Below are 23,918 nucleotides of genomic sequence, written 5' to 3'. Positions count from 1 at the left end.
GAAGTCTTTGTGTGGGTGGACAGGTCAGTTCTATCTCCAGAAAATCAAATCAGCCTTCAGCATCTGACCATGAGTAGGGTGCTGACATCACTATATGGGATCCTTTTCCCATGGCTCTGGTTGCTCTAAGAGGTCTGCTGACCCAGTTGTGAGGAGAGCTCCGCTGGGGGCAAAAGTACACCCGAGTGCAGAGTCCTCATGAGCCTGGGGGAGGAAGAGGGGTCTGGGTTTGAAACAGAAATTAGCACTGTGGAAGAAAGGGCCATTCAGTGGGTCAGTTTACGCACAAAGCCCACACTGACCTAGGTCTTTACGTACCACATGCACCTTTACATTTAAAAGGCCTCACCTGTAAAATTTTGACACATTTCCCTGTTGACATGTCCCATATTCTGACCTGAAGGGGACAGAGGTGTAAAGGTGATTGGTAACATAACCAGTGCTTTTTCAAAGGCCCATTTTTGCAGATGGCATAGACATTACAGCGAAGTGTGAATAATCTTTAACCCCAAGAAACATCATGTGACTCAATCGAGGCTGCTGTATAATTCAACATGGAAGGATTGAGTGTTACGTGTGCTCACCGTGTCGCTCTCTGCTGCGGACGCAAGCGCAAGACCGTCGCGGGAGAAAGCCATGGTCCTCACCCAACCCCTGTGACCCCTCAGCACAAACAGTGAAGCTCCTCGTTTTGGCACCCACACACGCACGGTCCTGTCCCAAGACCCTGAAGCCTGCAAAATGTGAGAAGAGCTGATGGAACTTACGCAGGCACAAAGTACAGAGCCGTGCCCTTTCAATCTCGGGCTCTAGTGGTAGAACACAGTTACTGTGCCCTTTGATTCAACTTTTGTCCTCTAGTGGCAACACAGAATTGCTGCACCCCTTTCATACAGATGTATGCAAAAAACATGCCAAGCCAAATGTAGTGCCCTTTGGTTGAGGGTAATAACCTTAATATGCCATGAAAAAAAACATTCTGTATTTCATGCCCTGAAGAAAACAAGTATCTGCCAGTTCACAGCATAAAATGTTTTAACGACATGGACAAAACAAGGCATTAAAAAAGGCATTGAAATATTTATTGCCCTGAACAAACTAAGCATCTGTGCTGGACAATGATGACGCTGATTTGTTGCGTAGGGTAAGATAATGAGATGAGAAAAACAACTACAAGAATTCCAGACAAGTAAATAACACTGCATAACACAGTCTGGTTATGATAAATAAAGCATAATATCACTAACTATAGTGTTATTTTACATATATGCCCATCTTAACAGGGTACACAGTAAAACCGTCTGCTTGCTAAAGCATTTATAACTGGATTGTATAGTATTCTCACCAGCATCCCTGAGATTGAGAAGCACACGCAGCTGACATTTCCCCTGTGTCCTTCCAGAGTCTTCTCCTGTTCCTCACTGTTTAAGCTCCACACCTTCACTGTGTAGTCCCAGGAGCCCGTAGCCTGGGCAGGGTGGACAAGAAGGTGATTGAAAACCACCAATAATACAGCCCTCCCAAGCAGAGCTTCCACAAGGATTTTTTAGCTGGCTTGAGCCCTTAACAGGTGCTAAAGTTCAAAACCTCTCCTTTCATTTCCTGACCTTATGAGCCTTCCTGACCTACACATGTCAGCATTTTTATGATCTCAATATGAGACTCCAAAAGCATGTTCAGGTGGCTGTCTTGGACCAATTAATCCATTAATATTTCACAGGGATATTATTATTATGTAACATTTTGACAGAAATAGACAGATAGATTCAGACAACGGACAAATAGATTCCTTTAATACTGTTGCCTTTTTCCTCCAGTCCCCTGAAGGCACAGTGAGAAAAAAAAATGTTTAAAGTTATGCAAACCAGAACTGGAATGAGCAGTCACTCAAGCTAAAAACCCTCCAGTGGAAACTACTCAAACTGGGATAAAACATCTAGGAAGAACCAACAGGATAAGATGCATTACAAAATAAGATGTATTGTGTGTGTAAACAGATAAACATATAAAAAAGACTTTACAGGAGAATGTTGCAACTGTCATTGTATTTAATTTTGTCTTTCATCCAGTTTTGGCTTTCTCACAATTAATAACAATATGTTCTTTTTTGAAACACTCACACTGCACCAATAATAAATGACAGCCTCACCACAAACTGTGAGTCCAGGGAGAACATGCTGCTCTGAACGGCATCTTTGTGTCCGGACAGCACCCTGACCACCTCTCCGCTCTGACAACAGCAGCAACACAGACAGCACAAATTTACACTTAACTGCAAAGAATGGCCAGTGAGTGTGGGAAGTAGTAGAAACTTAAAAACGAGGGACAATGTTGTTCACTATTGATTTGCTGTATTTCCTCAGCTTTCTGCATCTTGTATCTTTGGTTTAAAATATATATCATTTCATCCATGACAAAATTGAAAGTGCAGGCTGATGGCACCTATAGTTTTAATTAGATGGGATGCTGAATTCCAGCTCAACAACTGATCCTACGGAATCATGCACCAAAAATGACCAGTGTAATCCTAGAAATAGGGTGGTGCTGGTCAATTCACTAGCCAACATTCAATGGATCAATATCTCTGGTTCCATTCCATGCATTTGGACATCGAGCTGCCCTTTTACCTGCACCTTCCTGCACACCTGGACAGCTGCCTTTTATCTGCTCATATCAATACCGTATACAAGGACAGTGAGCCGCCCTCATACCTGCATGTCCAAGTACACCTGGACAGAAAACTTTACCTGCACGTCCCAGAGAATGGCGTCCTTGTCCCATCCCCCTGTTATTAGCCATTTAGAATCAGGGCTAAAGCTCACAGTCTCAACACTCCTTGTGTGACCTGACATGCAAAAGAAACATATTCATCCACACCTCATTTCATTTTAGTCACAACACATATTATACTACGTAACACCACCGTTCTGCCCGGGTAATTTCACTTGTGGAGTTGCTTCAGTGATATTTAGCTATCACGCACACGCGTTGCTGTGGTGCCAGGGGTGTCTCAACGCAACATGAAACAAATGCTCACGCATTGTCTTACCTCTCCCAACACTGTTCTTTTATTCATATATCCAGTGTGTCTAGCTATACATAAACTATAACATGGAATGACAGGAGCCCTGCACATTACAAACGGAATGGCAAAATGTTTAGACTAGAATACTTCCCACCGCGCCGTGTTCTTCCGCTCACCTGCCAGCACTCGTAAGCATTTCGCCGTAGCGGTGTGCCATATTCGCGCAGAGCAATCGTGGGATGCACTCGCAAACAGCACAGAGTCAGCCGAGAAAACACACGATTTCACGGGACCTGGTGACGGAAATAACATAAATAAATCGAAGACTGGGCGTTATTATTAATTGTTTAATTGGCAGACGCCCTTGTCTCGGGCTACTTGTATATCAATGAATTTAAGTGGACATTTTCTGTAGAAGTTATGGTTAAGCATCTTGGGTGCAATGGCTGTGCCTCACCTGGGAATCAAACCTGCAACCGTCTGTTCACAAAACAGGTGCATTAACCACTGCAAAGCACGAAGCGGTGTGATTCTAGGAGAGCATTTAAAGGCGTTTTGTGACATTTAAAAATTCGATCTACACACCTTTATGTCCGCTTACTTTAGCCAAGAGCTGTCCGGAACGGGCATTCCAGAGATGAAGTCTCCCATCATCTGAGCATGTCAGTAGTATCTGACAGTCATGAGAAAACACGCAGCAGTTCACCTGAGAACGGCAACACAGGCTGTCATCTTTTATTGATTAAAGCTCAAGGTAAACTAATCTCTCTCTCTCTCTCTCTCTCTCTCTCTCTCTCTCTCTCTCTCTCTCTCTCTCTCATTCGATGTCTCCAAAAACCGTGAATAAAAATCCAAAGAATCCAAAATGAACGTACCTCGCCTTTGTGTCGTGAAAAGTACTTCACACCAACTTTAGTGAAGTCCTCCGACGGATTTCGCCACATAGTCTGGTGTTACAACAATACAAAATTGGGAGAGCAGAATATCATCCGATCTAGTTTAGATAAACCCCCTTCATGTCAAACAGTACACATAGCCTTGTCATTTTAGAATGATCGTAAGCTGTATTGTCGTGGCTGAACGACGCGCTCCGTTTCCTGAGTTACAGCCTTGTCGGTCGGGGAAGGACCTCCTCGAAGCGTCGATGGCTGCGTTTATTTGCGTTGCTGCCCGGCTCACGCTGCGCCTCTTCTCTTGGTAACGAAGTAGCTGGCAAAGCCTCTTTATTGAGCAACTCATTTTAACTGTTCGAAGAGAGCGGAACACTTTAAGGCCTTTAGGTTTGTAAAGACTATCAGATGCATCTGTCTAAATTGAAGAATTTGACACTGAAAGTTCCGTGAGAGCATTATTTATAAAACTTTGAGTCACAAACCACGCTTTCGTTCAAAACCGAAGGTAGTCAATTCAGACAGTTTTTTGGGGGTGCAGTCATCCACTCAGTTATATCACTTCTATAATAGCAACATAAATTGGGCTGTACTCACTGTGGCTGGCAGCCGACTTTAACTGATTATATAAAATTCAGTCCTTAAAAATATTGTTTGCAAAATGCTTTAATTATCATTATTATTTATATTTTTCTTGTGTTCTACACTATTTTCGCAATACTTATTGCAAAATGTACGATACACTGGAAATACAATAGAGTAGAGAAAGCCAAACACAAAAGAGAAGAAATTGAATTAATATAAACGTATTTGAGTCCATATGATTCATATTCATTGAATATGAATGTGCTCTCTCTCTCTCTCTCTCTCTCTCTCTCTCTCTTACACATACACAGAGAGAGATTAAGATGATCTTAATCTTCACATTAAGATAATGTGAAACTTTCATTCAAAGACATTTTTATCTAAATATTTATGCTTAAATGATTGAATTTTTATGTCTTCAAATATAAATCATGAAGTTGATGCCTACGCATCAATTTCTTTCCAAAAAATGTTAAAAATCTTTTTGCCTATTTTGAAGACTCTAAAAAAGAAGATATTTTTATTTGTTTATAACACTTTTTTGGTCACTGCATAACTACATTTGTGTTGTTTTGTAGTTTTGACATCTTTACTATCATTCTAAAATGTGGAAAATGGTACAACTAAGGAAAGAAAAGTATGTACAAACTTTTGACTGGCACTGTGTATACATACATGACTTCATGCCCATTTTTATACCAGCTTCTTGATCTTTGCTATCAGCTTTGGAGGGCATTTTCCCTGTCTAGCACCCTGTAAAGACCACAATGGATGTCTTTATTTCACGTAACAGTATTTATAGTGGGAGCAGTCCATTTTAAAGGCTGTGCTGTTCACATTCTGCTCAAGCACATTTTTTATGTATATACATGTATTTATCTGTGTGCTCAAAAGCTCTGTGTGTGCACTGCATTGCTGAAAATGCCTTATATCACCCTTCTCACAAAAAAAGACCTGATTCCTGACAATAAGGCCTTCCTTGGTTGCCATAGGGATGGTTTTGGTCTAGTAGTGGCAGGAGAATGTTTTTGGTGTTTCTGTGGTAACAGGACCAATAACAGGGTTTACAGTGAAAGAACATCTTTGGAGATAATGATGGTGATTTGCAGATGTTCCTGAGGAGGTTATTTTAATAGGCACTAATCAGTGGGGTATACGAGGGCAGCAGGGCAGAGTTCCAGTAACAGTGAGTAAAAGCAAATTTTTATCCCAGTCTACAGTCATGAAGGTGATTCTTCACTCACAAAAGTCCAATGTGTGTGTTTCTTTTAACCACAACAGAGGTTAGAGTTTAGAGAGTTTGTAGGGCTGAATCGCCCAAACTACAGGAATGCTCTAAATTTTTTTCTTAATTCCAGTGACCACTAAACTTATGACAATGAAAAAAACTCTCTGAATATGAAAGGAAAAAAAACACATTCTGAATTTGTTTTGGGACTACTGGTGGAGATAAATGTCTTTGGTTGGTCACTGAAGCAGTCCTATGCAGCAATCAAATCCGAAAACTGTGAAGTCCCCCCTCAGCACTCTTACAAAATCTGTCTGTCTTTTATGGGTCTCTTTAGCTCCACCTCCACAAAGCCTATAGAAAGGACATAACTGTAGCTGACTGTACCATGTGACTTTTGTTTCCTGTGCCGTAAAAGCATGTGAGCTCAGTAATGTCAGAAACAAAGCTGACCAGAAAAGGGTGGTGCATTTGTATCGTGTCTTCAGACAGCTGGAAAATTGGTTTAGTTAGATTGAGTTTTTGCTTGTTATTGATCTGAAAGGGGTTAATGACAGATCAAAGCACAAGTCAGAGGTCAAGGGAATAAGTGCACATTGTACAACTGAAAGGATCTTCTGACATAAAATACATCCTTACAAAGAAATGACATAGTTAGTATGACAGGGGGGACTTACTCAAGGTGTAAAGGTTACTTAATTTTTCCTGGAATTTATAACATGATTAGTTACTCTTAATACCAGAAAAATAATTTAATTGAAAGCTTGATGATTCGTTAAGACCTTGCGGGATCCTTGTGTTTTACAGTTAGTTGAGATAATGAACAATTCCACTAGGGGGCAATATAGATCCATAATACACATGAGTGAAGGGGCAAAAACTCCTTATCTGCAAAATGAGACGTTTATTGATTAGTAATTCTCACGCTACTCTACTTTCTTAAAGAGCTAGTTTACATTACATTATTGGTATTTAGCAGATGCTCTTATCCAGAGTGACTTACGTCTGTTACAGTTTTTTGTACAATGTTATGTACTGGATATTTACTGAGACAATTGTAGGTCAAGTGCCTTGCCCAAGGTTACAGCAGCAGTGCCCCAGCAGGGAACTGAACCAGCAACTTTTCAGTTACAAGGCCTGCTCCTTAACCACTATGCTACACTGCTGCCCATTTAATACTGTACAGCTATGTTTAATGTGTAGCTGAACAGTATAGTGCTTTTTAAACCATGCAGTGGTGACAGGGTTCTTGTAAATTTTTCAGAATGTTAATCTCATTTCAGTAAAAATCATGCGTCTTTATTTGATATAGATACAATTTTGTATCTCTGGATAGCTCACAGTGCCACCTGCAGTGATATCTGTCTGCAGAAAGTGAAATTTTGAAGTTTGATTTCTCTGCCCTTAAGAGTTGCTGGCAGTACTTGCAAGTGAAAAGTCCAACAGGAATCATGTCCTCAGTGAGTTTCTTGTCTTATAGTTAAATTGTTGGACAGTTTTCTCCATTGCCTCTCCATTTCATGAGGTGAAACTCATGGAGGCGGAGTTCATGCAGGTCATGCCCTACAAACGAAGCACAGCTATAGTAGCTAAATTGAAACCATAACCTACAACCTTCTGGTTAAAAGCCTACCCTTTTCCCTACGATTCATACAGTCCTCTGTGCAGTTTGAGGGTACAATGCTGACTGCTACTGTAGTAACCCCAGATGAGCATGTACACAAGTGTCCTCGAGTTCTCAGATGAGGAGAATTTGAGGAACTGAAGACAATGAGGTTACCTACTATTTTGGTCCTATACTGTACCTGTACTTGTATGTGTGTCTGTACCCTCGTTGTTGCACTGCTTGCACTATGTGCTATTTGTACAGCCATGTGAGTCACTCTGGAAAAGAGTATCCAGCAAATAAATCAAGAGGAAATATCAGGAGAAATACTGTCTTCAGCCACCCTAGGAGATGGTCGAACTTGATTTGCCCTTGAAGGTCAGTGACTTGCAGGGGATTACTGAAGCTGAACCTTTGCTGGCCCTGGTCAACAAAGGGCTTTGAGCAACATTTGTAAAGTCCACCTGTCAGCACATCACTGCTAAAGCTGTCTGGCACAGGTAATTAAGTGGAACTGAAGGTCCTTGGTACTTAACTCTGGTCATGACCTTTGCTTTAATGACCTCCAGTTCAGAACAGTGTTGAGTCTGAAAGGTCACCTGTGATGAACCTGACCAATGAACTGTGAACAGGCCGTCGCCGTGCCAACTCTCTGTAATGAACCTTGAACAAGGACAAAAAGATACTAAGCCCTCCCTGGGGCCCTCAGAATGAAACTCAGAGGGATGATGAGCTTCATTAGTTCACCTCTCCCCTCACATCTCTATGCATTCACTCTCTTTCTTTCCTCTTCTCATTACAGTGTGGCTGCTTGTTTTTTCCCATTTTTTTCCTTCTGCAGTGTGGTTATTTCTCATTCCCTTTTTTTCTCTCTGCAATGCTGTGAGTTTTATTTCTCTCTCTTTCCCACTTTGGCTCCCTCCCTCGATTTCTCTTTCTCTCTCTCTGTTGCTCTCTTTCGCTCTCTCCCTCTACAGTGCAGTTAGTTTTCTTCCCTTTTTCCTCCGTGTACAGTGTGGCTGGTTTCAGCGTTTCATTACAGAGCACCTGCAGCACCCTCCCTGTTTTGCCTCTCCTTGCAGAGATAAAGTAAAATGGTTTCCTCTCCACTGGAGCATTTAGTTGGAGTTTGGGTCTGTGAAGCGGGTGAGGGGAGGGAGGCACGTTAGGGACTAAATGCCATTGTTCTGCTGCACACACTAAAGCACTGCTCCCGTGCCCTGCATTGTGTATGGGTGTGTGTGTGTGTGTGTGTGTGTTTGTGTGTGTGAGGGGTGGCCAGATGAGTTTTGGGATTAAGGACCACTGTAACTGTAGGGCATACATTCGACCAGAATGATCTCATAGATGTTTCTGTTTCAGCGACATGCATGGAGCATGGAGAGATTTTTCCTTTTTAGGTGCTGTGACCATCACTGTTGTCATCCACCCTCTCCTCAGGAGAAAGCTGAGAGCTAACCCTAACTCCCTGCATATTTTACATCCCTGAAGGACATCTGTTCTCGCTTTTCACAGTTCATTGGGAGGTATTATGTTGTCATAACAATGTATTACTTTGGTGACATTATCAGCATCAGCCAGTGCCAAACTAACATGGCCAACACAGCCTGTGTCTGCGTGTGTCATGCAAATTGCATTATACACCCACTTCACACTGGAGATATTGTAATGGTGCCTGAATAGGACTGCCAAAGTCGTAAAGCTTCATCTCAGAAAAAGAGCATGCTGCGGGCAGAGACCATCCAGTTAACACAGTGAATGGACAGAGGTGTCCAGAGAGACAGCAGCATTTCTGTATCATAGTGATACTGTAGCACTTCACAATGGCCCAAAAGACCAATGTAACCTAACATCACTCTGCCAGGTGTCGGGTAACAGTGTATCGAAGTTGAGAGAAGGGTGTTGCTCTGTGAGGCCCCTCCCGTCCCTGCTGTGTGATTGCCATGTGCTCTAGAAGTGAGAAAGACTCCTGTTAGTTTTACAAGTGATCTACACCTCGCCTACATGTGCGGACTTGGCCCCTGAACTCAACACACAGCAAGATTTATGACGTTGCAGGTGAGAGGGCCTCTTTGTCAGCCTGTTGCTCACTTCTCCCATGACCTCAAATCCATTCATCCCTTTCTCTTCACTGCTCTCTGATTGGATTTAACTCCTTTCCAAAACATATGCAACCCCCCACCCCACCACCTACACATGCATACTTGGATATGTACATGTTATGACTTATGTTATATCTTATTCATGTTCATTGTGTGGAGCTCCTCTGTGAATTTGTGGTTCCTCCCTTTGTGAGGGAGTGATTCATAAGGCTAACATGCTCTCCTGACCTTCAGTTTCCAGAGGAAAACCACCTGGACCTGGCTGTTGAGAAGTGAGCTCGTTACTTTCGCCACCTCATTACAAAATATGTCATTATGTCAGTTTTCATTCTGTATGTGAGCAACTGACCTTTGTCCTGTTCAGTTCTGGGTGGGAGAGGGCTAGCTGTAATGGCAAACATACAGATTTGCAGATTTTTTTGTTTCCTTTCCTTAAGTAGATCCTTCCTGGAGTGAAGTTAGGTTGGTTTTCATTTTGTAAATGTTATTTCAAATTAGGAAAATGTTGTCATTCCCTGTGAGATGTACTGTAAATAGGGTATATATTTTTTTGACACAAAATATGTTTTCCCTACAATTCCTGATGAGTTAGTCAGTTGCTTAGAACCCTATTTTCACCATCATCATCACTGCAGGACACGATTTTCGCTGCATCATTTATGTGACTATTTCTTTTTGTCCCTTTGTATGAATGAAAATGTTCAAACTAGAGAATTTCAGTTTGCCTGTGACTGAGCCCGAGAACTGACAAATGACAATAATGTAATGTAACTGGCAGACAGATTCTTGCCAAGTGTCAAGGTCAAGCCACATATCTTCCAGGACTGTCTGTCAAAATGAGTGTCAGTGTCTCATTGGCTGAATGTTGCTGCCCATCACAAATATGTCAGGGGAACAGAACAACCCTCTTCCTTCACGTGATGCCACCAAGAAAGTGTGCTCACAAAGAATGTGACCTCGCAAAGCCAGGGGTCACCTATTCTTCACATTGATTTCTTACAGAAAGAGTCAAAATAACCCCTTCAGGGAGCTTTGACCACACCACACAGAGCTGCATAATAAACATAGAATTAAAAGCAGCAGAACAGTCCAAACAGTCACCTCTCCAGAGCCAGTGATGGGTGCTGACCCTTTATTTAAACCCGTAGTGTAGTAGACCTGATGCTTGGTGTCGTGCCATGCTGGAACAGGGACAAATTATCTGGCTCTTTCTGCGAGCAACGGTAGAATTCCATATTCTCTGCATCACCTGGAACTCTGGGTGAATGACACCGTCATGTGGAACTCTTCTGGCCTTTGAACAGGACTGGAAGAACAGGGGAGTGACTTCGCCCTGTTTATGCAGGCATCCATCAGCTGAGTTGTTTCCTGTTGTAATTTCTGACTGCAATGGTGGGAGCAAAATGGCATGTCACAGTGTTGTGAAGTGGAGTATCGAATACTCCTGCCCAAATGATGGTTAATGTTAATTTCTATGGAGAGAGATACAGCGAGAGAGAAAGAGAGAGATAGAGAAAGATGAGAGAGAGAGAGAGAGAGAGAGAGAGAGAGAGAGAGAGAGAAAGAAGAGCGGGCTCCCTCGGGCTGTGACACACATGATGTTCCCGATTCTCAGGACCTTGTGATTGAAGGGAATTTCACACCAGTACATTCCAGTGTTTTCCACACTCTGTTTTAACCTCATTAAAAATCATCTTCATAAACTGAGTGGAATGCCAAAGACAGGCTTAGAAAGCTCTTTATTAATGTGTAAAAAAGCCACTGGGCACAGGGTCAGTATGTGGGTCAGTGGAAATTTGGCAGAAGAAAAGAATCGGACCTATTCTTATCCTTCCACGCCCTCAATAGGAATCAGTTCTTCAAAGTCTGGAAATAGCAACCCTCAGAGAATCTATTCAACCCACTGTGTATGTGTGTGTGTTTATGAGTGAGAGTCTGAATCAGTATGAGTGTCTAAGAATGTGTGTGTGTGTGTGTGTGCGTGTGTGTGTGTGAGAGAGAGAGAGAGAGAGAGAGAGAAAGAGAGAGAGAGAGAGCCCGCATGCAGTTGTGTATACATGTGTGGATGTGTGTGTGGGCTGTGGTGGAACAGGAGCTAAACACATCATTTAAAAACATGTCCACACAGACACAGGGCTGTTCAGCATATCTTTGCCTAATGAACCAACATGATAGTGCAAAAACGTGATGTGGTGTTTGTAAGAGCGGGCCAGTCAAGCACATCCTCCCTGTTTAAAGAATTCTGTCCTGTTTAAATTCCTCAAACTGGAACTGCTGTAAAATGGTCTTGAGAATTTCATTGCAAACTTGCATATGGTGAAAAGATCCCAATATTACATATAGTTAAGAGCTCACTTTGAAAGAAGCAATGTGCAGGGACTAAGACTCAGAGTGTCATTTGCATTTTTCACTGAGTGGTTGCTGACATTGATGCAGTGGTTTAAATTTCATATACAAAGTTTCATGGCAAAGTACACCGTGGCAAATTGACTGTGGGCTCAGCTGAACTACATGCCTACCACAAACTGAACTGAACTAATTGCCGTGAGTTGTTTAGCAACTCACAGCAATGCTAGAATAACACATGCTGAAAGAGTTAAAACCACAAGGGCTTATCACTTGTCACAGTGCGACCCGACATTTCATGATTTACATTTTAAGCTGACGCCCTTAATTTTCACAGATTCCTTTTAACACATTATTCAATTATATGGCTGGATATTCTTCTGCTCCATGTCTGTCTTGTTATTATGTTTTATCTGTCTGTCCATTTATAATTTAGGGAGTGTTTGCTTTTCAAAAATCTGAACCCAGATTATGCATCTTCATCAGAAACACATTTATTTGATATCATGCATAATTTTAAATCCGAAATCAGATTTGGTCATTCCAGTCTACCCCTCATGCAAGAGTATCCATTGATGTCAACATCCACCCAGCAGTGTTTCAACATATAGTCTTCACTAATATATATAAAGCTCTTTGAGTTTACTCATGGGGGGGGGGTGTCTCTATGAGTTGTTGAATATGGATTTAATCATTGGTAAGAAGCTTGGAGTGTGCATGTCTCACGGGGTAGCAAACTAGAACTGGATTGGATTTAAGAGATTTAAGAGATTCTAGTGATTTCAGATGTGTAAGACTACCAGTGTTCATGTTCTGCCCATAAATAGAAAAGCACATGCTTCACAGAAATGCTTTAAAAGAAACAATCATCTGTATAATTATTAAAGCATATTTGTAGTAAACCACTTTAGAAATAAATCATAATCTATATATATATATATATATATATATACATATATATACATTTTTTTTTTTTTTTCAGGATTTCAACAGCATGTTTTTGACGCTGGATCACATGCACGATGTAAAGATATCTATATGTACAGATGTGGCGGTGATGAAGCACCAGTTTGAAACAAAGGTAAGATAGTGAGTACGAAGTGAGAACTAAGAAATACAGAACCAATTTCTCTGTCCAGATTGGAACTGCGTTTTAATAAGAAAAAAATTGTGTAAATATTGGAACCCCTCGCTTCAGTCTGCAAACAGAGCCAAACTCATAAATATAACTCTAACATCCTCTTACACAGTCAATGGATTAAAAAAAATCCATTTTATATTTCCTGCTATTCGCTGAACCCAGCAAATTCATTTGATAATATGGGAGTTAAAGATCTTATCAAATCAAGTTTTATTACTATTGGCCTCTTTTACCTGCCCTGTGCCAGGCATGACGGCACATCTGGTTAAAACTGTGCTCTAAGATGAGATAATTCATGCACTCAATAGCTACCAGTGATTCTCATTACATAACAAGCAGTTTTCCTCAATGAAATGAGGTCCGGTCTGTTCCAACTGTTTCATTAAAGACTGGTATGACACTTGTCAGGTATGCAGTGGTGGAGTGGTCTGACTGAATGTCCTTATGTTTAAAAATTTGTTTCATGTTCCTTGTGGTAGCAACAGGGGACCAGTTTTGAAAGGATGTGAGTTTAGCTCATCAGCCATCGTCACCAAAGCACAGGGGGTCACAGTGATGTTCAAAAATGTCGCAAGTAAACGGATGGTTAGACAAGAAACTTGTGAAACCATGCTTTGCTTGAAATGATAGTAATTAACTCTTCACTATTTGCATCCAACGTCCCTGTGGACTCTGTTCCACTTGGCAGGAAGAAGCCCTGAAAAAGAGCAAGAGTGCAGGTAGCTCTCAAAATGATTTTGCTGAAAAATAATCCAATATCTACAGTGTCTCACAGTTACAAATGCCTGTATGTGTGTGTGTGTGTGTGTGTGTGTGTGTGTGTGTGTTTGTGCATATGTGTGCTCGTGTGCTCGTGTCTGTGTTTTTGTGTGTGTGTGTGTGTTTAACACAGTAGACACACATGTCCTGTAAATCTCCTCTGGGAGAAACTTGCATGTGAGAGGCTATATCGATTCTTTAGGGCATAATTAAATTCACATTGTTCTTCTGCAGTTAGCCAATGAATTATTTTGGGCAGATGGGTCACAACAGACTGAGTAATAGCTTTTTCTTTTCCTGATCAAATTCCCTTTGTACTGGGCAAAAACCGTGGGGCCTTGGTGGTGATTGTACACTTCCTTTTTGGGCTGGATTGTCTGGTTCATCACCGTGTCTGTCAAAGCAGTCAGAATATCCACGCTTTGTTTCCCCCCTGCAATCGTGTGGCACAACGCCAACTGAGTGATTTATTTCTTCATTTGTGTCAATAGCGTTTCACAGTGTCTCCGTGGTCTGTGCCACTCTGTTTATTGACTGTAAGTGATGTCTTTCTTACATCTGCTTTTTGGCATGTTTCTCCTGAGTTGAGCTGAGTGACTCACACATTTCAAAGGGTAGAGTAGTAGAGTCAGGTGCAAAACAGTCCAGTCCACAGATGCTTGTGAAAGCAGTCTGTGGTGTTGCCAATGATGTGACAGCATGATGCAAACAAACACTCAGGATAGTCTCAACTGCTGTGGATTAAAAGGATTTTTTCATCCCAATCTGATACAGTTATAAATGAGGCAAAATGCTGCAGCCTTCTCAAGGTCTACACCATGTAAAAATAAAGCACATTACACAAAGCACCCAGGATGATTCTTTTAAGCAAACCCAAGGAAAGTGTTTGGTTAGCTTTTACATATTAGAAATGTAAGGAAATGTATGTTCTGGCATATGCTTGGTATGTCCAACTATCTACTTTCCATGGGGTAGATAGTTTTTCAAGTGCCTATTGATTTCTTTTAGAAAATAGGCACACACGTTACAGCTACTAAGTTACACTGGTGATATTTTCTGGTCAATGGAAACTGTCAGTAGTTTACTTTAGTGGTTTAGTTCTTTGAACCTTTAACCTTTAATTCTTTCCTTGTCAACTCCTTTCACACAGCTCACTGTGTCCCACTGCGATGCTGAAATTCGTCTGCGTTTCCCGATGCATTCAGTGGTTAGCTGATTTATGGACGATGCTGACTGCACATTCCTCTCCTGGAACAGCTTGCATGCGCGCATACGTGCTTGTGCTATTAGCACCTGAAACCAATCAAGCGCCTGCGCCTTCAGTCACAGTCGAAAAACTGTTTGCCAGGAAATGCGTGCACCAGGAATAAGCAAGGAATGCTTCCTTCAGGGGGGGAGTGTGTCAGTGATCGCTTCAGCTTCCTTGCAGCTCATCAGGCTATATCAAAACAGCACTAGAAGTATTTTATGGGGTATGTTCTAATTGGAGGTAGACTGGCTTTTATCTGTTCTGTCAGCTGAGACACCCTTGACCGTACACAGTCACAGTGACCGCAGCTCTAGACCTGAAATTTGACGGAGCATGATAAATATTCTACAAGTCCTCTGCTAGATGCTTCACCAAAACCGTCTCCTATACCCAAATTTGGGAGAAGATCGACTTTGGGAAGCAAAGACCGCCTTCACTTTGGAAGAAGGAATATGATCATCTGGCTAGGAGACCCAAGTCAACAGCTAAGGAAACCAATTACAATCACACTATACTAGACTCATTTTCTGCTGGGCTGTGCCACATATATTTGACTGAAGGGAGGTGTTTGATCTCCAGTCACAACCACCTAAAGCCACAGGCTCTCGTAAGTGTAAGATGTCTTAAACTCACTTATGGTATCAAGACCAGATAAAGAGCTTGTAAAGAGGGCAAAACGCAATCCATCTGGGCCATATTTAACATATTTTTCCATCTGTGATATTCTAAGTAAACTCATCTAACATCCCTTTTATGATGTTAATACATATGGCTATGGCAAATGACATTTGGATACTAGCTACAGAAACAATTGTTCTACCTCACATGCTTAATGCTACCGAACACACTACTCCTCTTAAACTTTCTCGCATTCTACTTGCAGTGCTCCTGTGCACATGTTCTTCATCTGTGTCTGAGAGCAGCAATGCTGTTTACATAAGCTGCACGTGCATGGCGTGAGGACAGCGGCAGCAGCCCCACCCTGTAACCAGGCTCCTCTTCTTTTTGCTGAGGATGCTGGTCCTTTGCGGTCCAACTGTGTCACCACATCCCATCCTTTGGCGACAAAGCGGTGATTTGTGACCTGCTCCCATTCGTTTTTAATCAGACGCACGCTTGGTTTTATACATGATGCGGAGTCATTGCAGATCTCAGATATACAGCAGTGGTATTAGTGATCAGCCCCTCCAAGTAGAACTTGCTACCATATGCCCCTGGTCCCCAGAGACCCCCCTGTTGGCAGCATGTTGGTTGTGACACACTGCGGTTGTGCGCCTGTCGTTAGAGGGGAAAGGAAAGGGTGTTTTTGATACATTACCATGCTGCTTGGTAACATGACATTCTGTGCGGTGAATGTCAAGACCTCTGACATGGTGGATCCATCACAATCCTCTAAATATTAGGAGTTTTGGCCAGACAGAAGTGTGCGCTGTACCGAACACAGGGCAGGACGCAACAGCAAGAAAGAGCTCAAACTAGAACCAGTACAGCACAAAGGTTTGGCCCTACAAAATTCTAAATCATTTCCTGTGGGAAGTGAAGATGTTAGGTGTGTGTTCTACTTTTTATGTGTTCTACTTTCCATTGATTATTACCTTTTTTGGTTGATGGTGATGGGTATGTCTGAACTACTTCAACTCTCCTATACTGTACATGGTGGCCCACTAGAGGGAGCACTGACAAAGAAGGAACACTACACACATACCCATGAGGTCCCGACACTGCCATGGATTTGCATTGCACTGACATCTTAACAGTGCTTGGAAGAGACTCTTGCATTTTCTGCCAGAGGACTGTTGACGTTACAAAATAACCGCATCCTTTGCTCTGGGTTATGTTTTGCAAGGAACAGTTTACATTAAGGTTCCTGAAAGTAACCATTAATAAACACATTATAAATAGGATTAACATTCACCGTAGAGCATGTTATCATGCAGATCTCAATGAAACTTTGGGGCAGGCATTGCATACCAAATTAGGTAATTCTTTAAAACATTAATTGATGTTTCAGGAGCATTTGTAAATAAGGCTGAGACCTGTCTGCGTCCGGACTTCAGGACAGGCACTGTAAAACAATTACTTAATGATAAAATCACTAATAAATGTTAATACTGTATAATTAGTGATTAATAAACTTGATATTAACATGTTTAATATATATATTTGTCTTTATATGAATATATATTATATATTAATGTTAAGCACATTTATTAAGTTGTTAGTCTGTTAGTCATTTACATCACTGGCCATAAACATGAGCCTCATGAACACTCAAAGAGTTCATAGAGAATGGCGATTGCTCTCACATCTTTAAATGCTGTAGCATACATGAAACCCTTTCCGCCTCCAATCCTATAGTCCAATCCTTACATTGTGCATCACACTGACAGCATCCCAACTGAATAGTGGTCAAGATGGAAATTGCCACAAGTAAGTTTACACCTTGGTTTTTCCATCAGCATCAGAAGACAGATGCTAATTTTAATTATGACCGCACCCTAGTAGCCCTAAAATGGATAATCACAAAGAAGATGACAGCATGTTAGTCAGGAGGAGCAGGGACTCTATCGGGCAGGCAGAGGATTGACGTGGTTCTGCAGTTGAGTAAAGAGAAAGAGAGCCGAGAAAGCGATGAAACACTGTGGGAAGACCGGGAGGGGGCGGGACCATGCTGGAACTATGCTGGACCCGTCATCACCCACCTCAGCCAATCTGGGTCCTCTTAGGGTTCAGAGGTCGGGAGATGATGGAAACAGTTGTCTCCCAGACAGAGTCCAAACACAGTAACATCCCACACAGTAAATTATTTTCCCACACTTTGCAACAAATACGAGGGACAAGAGTGGAAATAAACAACATGGGAATGAGTTACATTGACTTTACTGGGGGCTGGAGCTGTCAGGCTAATTTTTGCAGGGAAGGAGATAGCTTTAAAAAACATAAAATTTATTCAAACAATTTATTTCTGTAAAAAAGAGGTTTAAGGTATCCTCTGATATGAGATAACAGTGATGTAGAGCTTTGCATGGATGTGGTTTGTGACACCATTGTGACATCACAGTTGACCACAGCCAGACATGTAGACCAGGCTATTGACCTCATCTTACCTAAACTTTTGGGTTTCAGCCAAAAACAGGGTTTCCCAAGAATGCTAAAAATATTCAGGCCAGGGCAACAAAGTTCATTTTATCTTAAATACATAATCTTGATTAAAATGTCTTCCAATATAAACATTTTGAGCACACATTGAGGATAGTATGCAGTATGAAAGGTGTGTGTATAAATGCTCTAAGGGTTAGATGAATGTCGTGTGTTTGAATTCTGTGGCATGTGTCAACATCAGACTGTGGCCTGTACTGCAGGGAAGTGAGGAAACCTACTTCCTGTCAAAGGTTTATTCACTGAATGCTGAGCCTTGTGTCCAGGGCTGAGTAAGATCCTGCATTGTAACACGCAGGATAAAGTAGATGATCCACAGCACCTATCCCTTCTTAGAAAGACGGTAGTGTTTGCTCTTCACCTGCATGAACCCTGAAGACTCTATGACGAATCAAACGAAATCCCTCTGTCAGATCTTACAGGGATACTGGCCCCTGGTCTGTGCCCCTCCGAACACAAACACATTCCACATGCTTGGAGTCGTCCATAACAGCACCAGGGAAAACTTCACTCCTACACCTTATGACCTGAAACAGATGCATTCTCTGGTTTTACCTGCTGCCATCATCTCTGACACTGACCGGGCAAAACGCTTTGCTGTCATCACCCCCTGTCTTTCTTGCTGTCTTTCTCTCTCTCACTTGCTCTCCCTCAAGAGAAGTCTTTCCTATTCCAAGCTACAACCGTTGAAGATTCACCTCTAAGTCAAGATTCATTTAACCTGTGTTCCAGATCACATGAGTCACGCTGTAGCACAGTGACCGTGAGGCTGCACTCATAGACAGAGGGTTGCAGGTTTAAATCTCTAGTGGAACACTGCCCTTGAGAAAGGTAACTCAACCTGCCAGCCTAAAAGATCCAGCTGTCGATATCAAAAGACACTGTACATTGCCTGTAGGGTATCTGCTAAAGAAAGAAAGGAAAATAAGTTCCTCTTCTTAAGAAACATCCCTCAGTTGTATCCTTTTGCTGACAGTTTGCAGCTCTCCAGAAGGTCATTAGAGCACATCCCTGGAGTTTGTGCTTGAGTGACTGGATCAGCGGTTTGAATGACTGGTTCTCCATGGGATGTATCTCCGATAGGGGGTAACTAGAGCTAATTGCCAGTGGGGACAGGATGTCATGTAATCTACTAAGTGCCTCTGATTGACTAGCCATGGCAGATTCTTCTTACCTCCTCTGTGAGAGCACGAAGGCATGGCTGCTCTGAATATCACAAAGGGTGAATGCCATTTGTAGAGCTTTGGGTTGAGATTTGTAGAGATTGAGTCCAGTCCACACTTTTGATTTGTATGGACAGCAGCACCTGTAGGGTTTTTGCAGGGTTGTTTCTACCCCTCTTTTAATTCTCATAAAAAGTTAATGAAGTGTACATATATATGCTGCATATGGTAGTGTGGCGTATTGTAATGCCGCTATGGTGGATCTGCAAAATGCACCATCTGTTTTATTATGTACATTGCATTTATTTTATATATTATGCCTCTTCATTTTCCACATACATTGATGTGTGTTACATTTTCATATGTAAGACAGTTCGGTGGAGCCTTTACTCACATGGGAACATAGAACCCATAGCAGCTTTGGAGTGATAGGGTCAATCGGGGTGTGATGAGTCCACCCACATCTTAACGAGTATCAGCTGTCCTGCACCACTGGGCCCAGCCCTTCCCTGTTAGTCCCTGCAGGAAGATGGACTGTGCATTTGCGTGGTCTTAACTGAGTCATTAGCCAGAGTGCTGACAGGATCCAGAAATTCACCATCTGTATTTCCAGGTTACGTGTCATTGTTTTTTTCCCCTCTTCCGCTAACGCTATTTTAGCTTTTTTTTTTTTGTTTCCCTCGGGTAGGGAAGAGGGGCAGGCCGTTCAGATGCACCCTTGAAACAGCATTTGGCATGCAAGCAGCAGCATCTCAACTCACAGAGAACAAGGAAGTGCCCCGTTCCTTTGCCAAAAAGGGAGTCATGGTTAAATTCCCAGAATTCCTTGTGCTTCCTTCCTGGCTCTTCAGACACCAGGACAGAATGGGATTTGTCAGAGGCAGATTCTGACCACATTTACCTTCTGAAACATTTACCCTTTAACCCTTTTTTTCTGATTTACCTCCACTCTGAGGTTGGTCCTTTCCAAATACAGTATTCTATTGATGATACCTTAAACATTTGTACATATGTTTCTGTATTACACAATGGCTGGCAAAATATACATGTGTCACATATTTAGGCAGGAGATGTGAAGACAATATAATATACTGAACACATATTTGTATTCCTGGTGTTTGCACGATATTTGTGTGGAATACCTAAAATTCTGGACACTATGAATGAGCTGCAGTTGAAAGGGGCTAACACCTTCAAAGGCCTAAATAATAACCCTTCTCACATTTCCTTTAGTGGGAGTGCTCCTTTTATCAAAACTGAAGCGAAGCCTGTCTGGAATATTATGCCTGTAAATGAATGAACTTTGTTTAATTACATCCAATGTTGCCTTCGCTCTGAGTCATTCCGTTAATTTGCAGATAACTTTCTCAAAACAGGAAACCGGCCCAGAGACTGTTTTGGGTTTTCTGTGCACAGAACAGACACAAAGCACTGTACCTGTATCTTTGCTTTGCTTGGCTGCGAAAGCACTCCTCCACCTGTGACCCCCTTGCCCCCTCACCCCTCCCTCTCTCCTGCCCCCTGTCTTCACCACATCACATTCTAACACTCTTCTCCCGATGTGACGGAGACCATACTGCTGCACCAGCAGAGTCCAACATGTGCTCTCCGCATGGCCAGAGATATGCCCCAGCCCCAGCCAACACCGCCCTTGTGCTATCCATCCGTTTCCTCCAAAGGGCCGGTTTGCAGATAATTTTCTCAGTTGTAATTGTGATAAGTATGTAATCAGTGAGGCATTCATCAACCAATTTCCTCTGAAAATTGTAGATGAAACATTTCCCTGGTAGGTTCACAAGGTGAAGGAGCTGTTGGGCCGTGAAGTGGAAGGGTGCTGCTAATCTGGTTAGAGACCTGCCCCATCCTTGAGTGGTGTTCTGCTACACAAACACTCTGGAATGTTATCCAACTATTTCATTCTTTCCCCCCCAGTTAGCAGTAGGCTAGCAGCAGGTGCTTTCTGAGACAGGCAAACGGGTTGGTAATGTGCAAAGTACTTTTTGTACTTGAAAAAGCAGGAGCGTGGCAGCTCCTGGCCAAGTTCCTGTGATGCGCTGCCTCCTGGAATCATCTCACCCCTGTTGTGTGAAGGCAGCCGAGTTTGCTTTGACCATTGGTCCGGCTGAAAGCACCTTCTCTCTCTGGCCCATGAAAGGGGGTCATGTTTATTTTTGTCTGTGTACTCTGGGCAGTCTTGCAAGCTCTGCCTCCAGGGCAAGTGTGAGTGTAACCCTTTGCTTTTACTACCCCTACAAAAGACTGCCCTCCCACAGTCACTGCTTGCTCAGAATCTTTCACCCCTTTTACTAACCCTGCAAAAACTATACAAACATACAATACTATACTCTAGTCTATCAGATTCTGCAGAAGCTCAGATTGAGATAACCTTTATCAGAGTGATGGCCTTGTTCCATCACCACTAACAGTGTACAGCAGGGCTTAGCTCTAATGCTCTACTTTTGGCATACAGGTCTGCAAATGAGGCTATTTGGCTGTAAACCCTGGGTGTTGACAAGTGGTTGGGGTTACGAATTTGACATTTGTTAAAGTAAAAAAATGCTCTGTCATTGATTAAACAAGAACTGACCAGATATTGTACATATTACCAACTACCTTGTTGACCTTTTTTGTGCTCAAGTGCCTCTGGTTTTGTGTTTCATCCAGTGGGTGAAGAAAACATGACCTTCAGGTCGAATAATCTGAGCCTCATTCTCTCTTGTAATAATTGAGGAAAAACTAACGATCTGGTCAGAATTTGATGCATATTGTGATCATGTATTGCTGTCTGATGAAAGGACATCTTAAAGCTTAAACTGAAGTGTTCAAAACACTGAGGAAAAATCACCCTCAGCAGGAGTTGTGAGGCTGTACCTCTGGAATACCAGCCTCTCGCTGAATGTTTTACATTCAGTTATCGAGCAGTTTCCTTCTTTGGAAAAAAGCTGACAGTTCCAATGAAAAAGAACACCTCAGGTTTCTCTCTACCGAACTACTTCCCTCCGTCTGTTTTACAAGTAAAATGAGGCACAGATTGGCCGGCATCTGGGCCGAGGCTGAATCCTATAAATCCTTTTTTCTATTTCGCTCTTTTGAAATTCAAAGAGAGATGCGGGGACATGTGTGCTGCAGCTTTGGGAGACGTCAGACTGTGGAGATATCCGGCACATTCCACGGATTTAACTCGTAGTCACAGTGCAGTAATGTTCCCTGTCTCACTGCCTGTCTGTGGCTAAATGTCTCATTTACAAAAAGACTCAATTAGCAATGTGTTCCCTAAGAATCAAATGCAGTTTGAATTTTTTTAGTTTTTTATTTTTTTATGAGCAGCTTTGAATTCTCCAATCAATTCCTTCCCCTACTGCCATGTGGATCCGTCCCAATAAAAACATTTTAATTTCAGATCTTCAAGGAATTTCGCAGATAGTACTCACAGCTTTCACACTGACAAAATAAATATGCTACATTTTGGAACGCCATGTGTACACTCCCAGGTGCTGTTTCTGTAGAATTTTGGAATGGAGAGTATAAACTCCTAGGTGTGGTTTCTGTAATATTGTGGAATATGTAAAACCCCCAGCTTGTAGAGAGTGCAAAGCTGAGATTTTACCTACTTGTTCCATGCTTCACAAACAGACAAAGCTGTGCCACATGCCCACAATTTCACACAAAACACTGGTCAAGTCAGGGCACCCGTGCACAACCACAGCGTATCCATTGTTTGACAATGTGATAATCATCTAGAGGTTTACCAAGGCTTTCCCACACCCGCAGTGCTCTCATCCAGTGACAGCATGGGCTGTGAGCAATATGACAATAAGGGTGATTATGATCTTCCTTTTTTACAGCTCCTTTTATCCAATGACCTTATGGGGTAAGGGGGCAGGGCCACTTCAAATATTTAGCAGCAGGATGTTCACACATCACCTTAGAATGATTTGCCTTTGCTGAGTAATCATTTTCCAGAGCAAATTACCAAGCTGACATTTTATACATTATACACAAATTAAGTGTATACTATGTATGAAAGCACGAAAATAAACCTCATACTGAAAGTCTGACTTTCATTTAAACAGCATCAAGGCCTGACACGATGAATGAGTGAATAAATGAATAAATCAATGAGGCAATCAGATTTTATTTAGCATGTCACACATCAAGATAAGAGCGCAACTGGAGTTTTGAAGAGTGAATAACGAAGTTAAGTCCAAATCAATTCTGATCCATACTGTTAACTTTGCTCTTTTTTACAGAATTGGCTGATACAAAGCAACTCATATTCACTCTTCAGGAAGTGCATGGAAAATAGTTAACCTTGGAGGGGAATCATGTGGGAAGGAAGCACCTAACTACTTCACCTTGTTAAAGATGCATGCAAACAGAACAGCCCTTTTTGCTCACACAATGTTCTGTTAAATTTTGGTAACTGAGTAGGTCATTAAGTGTAACTAAATTAGGTTTGCTTGAAGCCTACACTGATGCTTTTCTTGAAATAGCGGATGATGGTTAATGTGGGACGACATGCAGGCCCTTTGGAGGAAACGGATGGATAGCACAAGGGCGGTGTGGGCTGGGACTGGGGCATATCTCTGGCCATGCGGAGAGCACATGTTGGACTCTGCTGGTGCAGCAGTATGGTCTCCGTCACATCGGGAGAAGAGTGTTAGA

The 23,918-nt window shown here is 42.1% G+C and overlaps 1 protein-coding gene across 1 annotated transcript; it reads right to left on the bottom strand.

Annotated features, from left to right (window-relative positions):
- Nucleotides 1-16: 16 nt before the first annotated feature.
- wdr38 (WD repeat domain 38) lies at nt 17-3,969 on the bottom strand. The gene is made up of 9 exons (XM_036528145.1): nt 3,901-3,969; nt 3,611-3,731; nt 3,202-3,318; nt 2,748-2,845; nt 2,150-2,230; nt 1,346-1,468; nt 585-734; nt 350-397; nt 17-204 (listed from the first exon to the last, which is right to left on the bottom strand). The coding sequence occupies exons 1-9, from the start codon at nt 3,967-3,969 to the stop codon at nt 91-93; spliced, it is 921 nt and encodes a 306-aa protein (XP_036384038.1). The 3' UTR covers nt 17-90.
- Between the last annotated feature and the right edge of the window lie 19,949 nt (nt 3,970-23,918).

Source organism: Megalops cyprinoides, chromosome 5, assembly GCF_013368585.1.
Source record: "Megalops cyprinoides isolate fMegCyp1 chromosome 5, fMegCyp1.pri, whole genome shotgun sequence".
Taxonomy (NCBI): Eukaryota; Metazoa; Chordata; class Actinopteri; order Elopiformes; family Megalopidae; genus Megalops; species Megalops cyprinoides.
This window is presented reverse-complemented; position numbering and strand designations above follow the sequence as displayed.

What these genes read in the sequence shown, in the direction of transcription:
- wdr38 (XM_036528145.1), bottom strand. Translation starts at nt 3,969, where the DNA reads ATGTGGCGAAATCCGTCGGAGGACTTCACTAAAGTTGGTGTGAAGTAC. An exon ending in TTTCACGACACAAAGGCGAG is followed by an intron (nt 3,732 to 3,900) that starts GTACGTTCATTT and finishes TGCCGTTCTCAG; the next exon opens with GTGAACTGCTGCGTGTTTTC. An exon ending in CCCTGGACTCACAGTTTGTG is followed by an intron (nt 1,469 to 2,149) that starts GTGAGGCTGTCA and finishes CACCCTGCCCAG; the next exon opens with GCTACGGGCTCCTGGGACTA.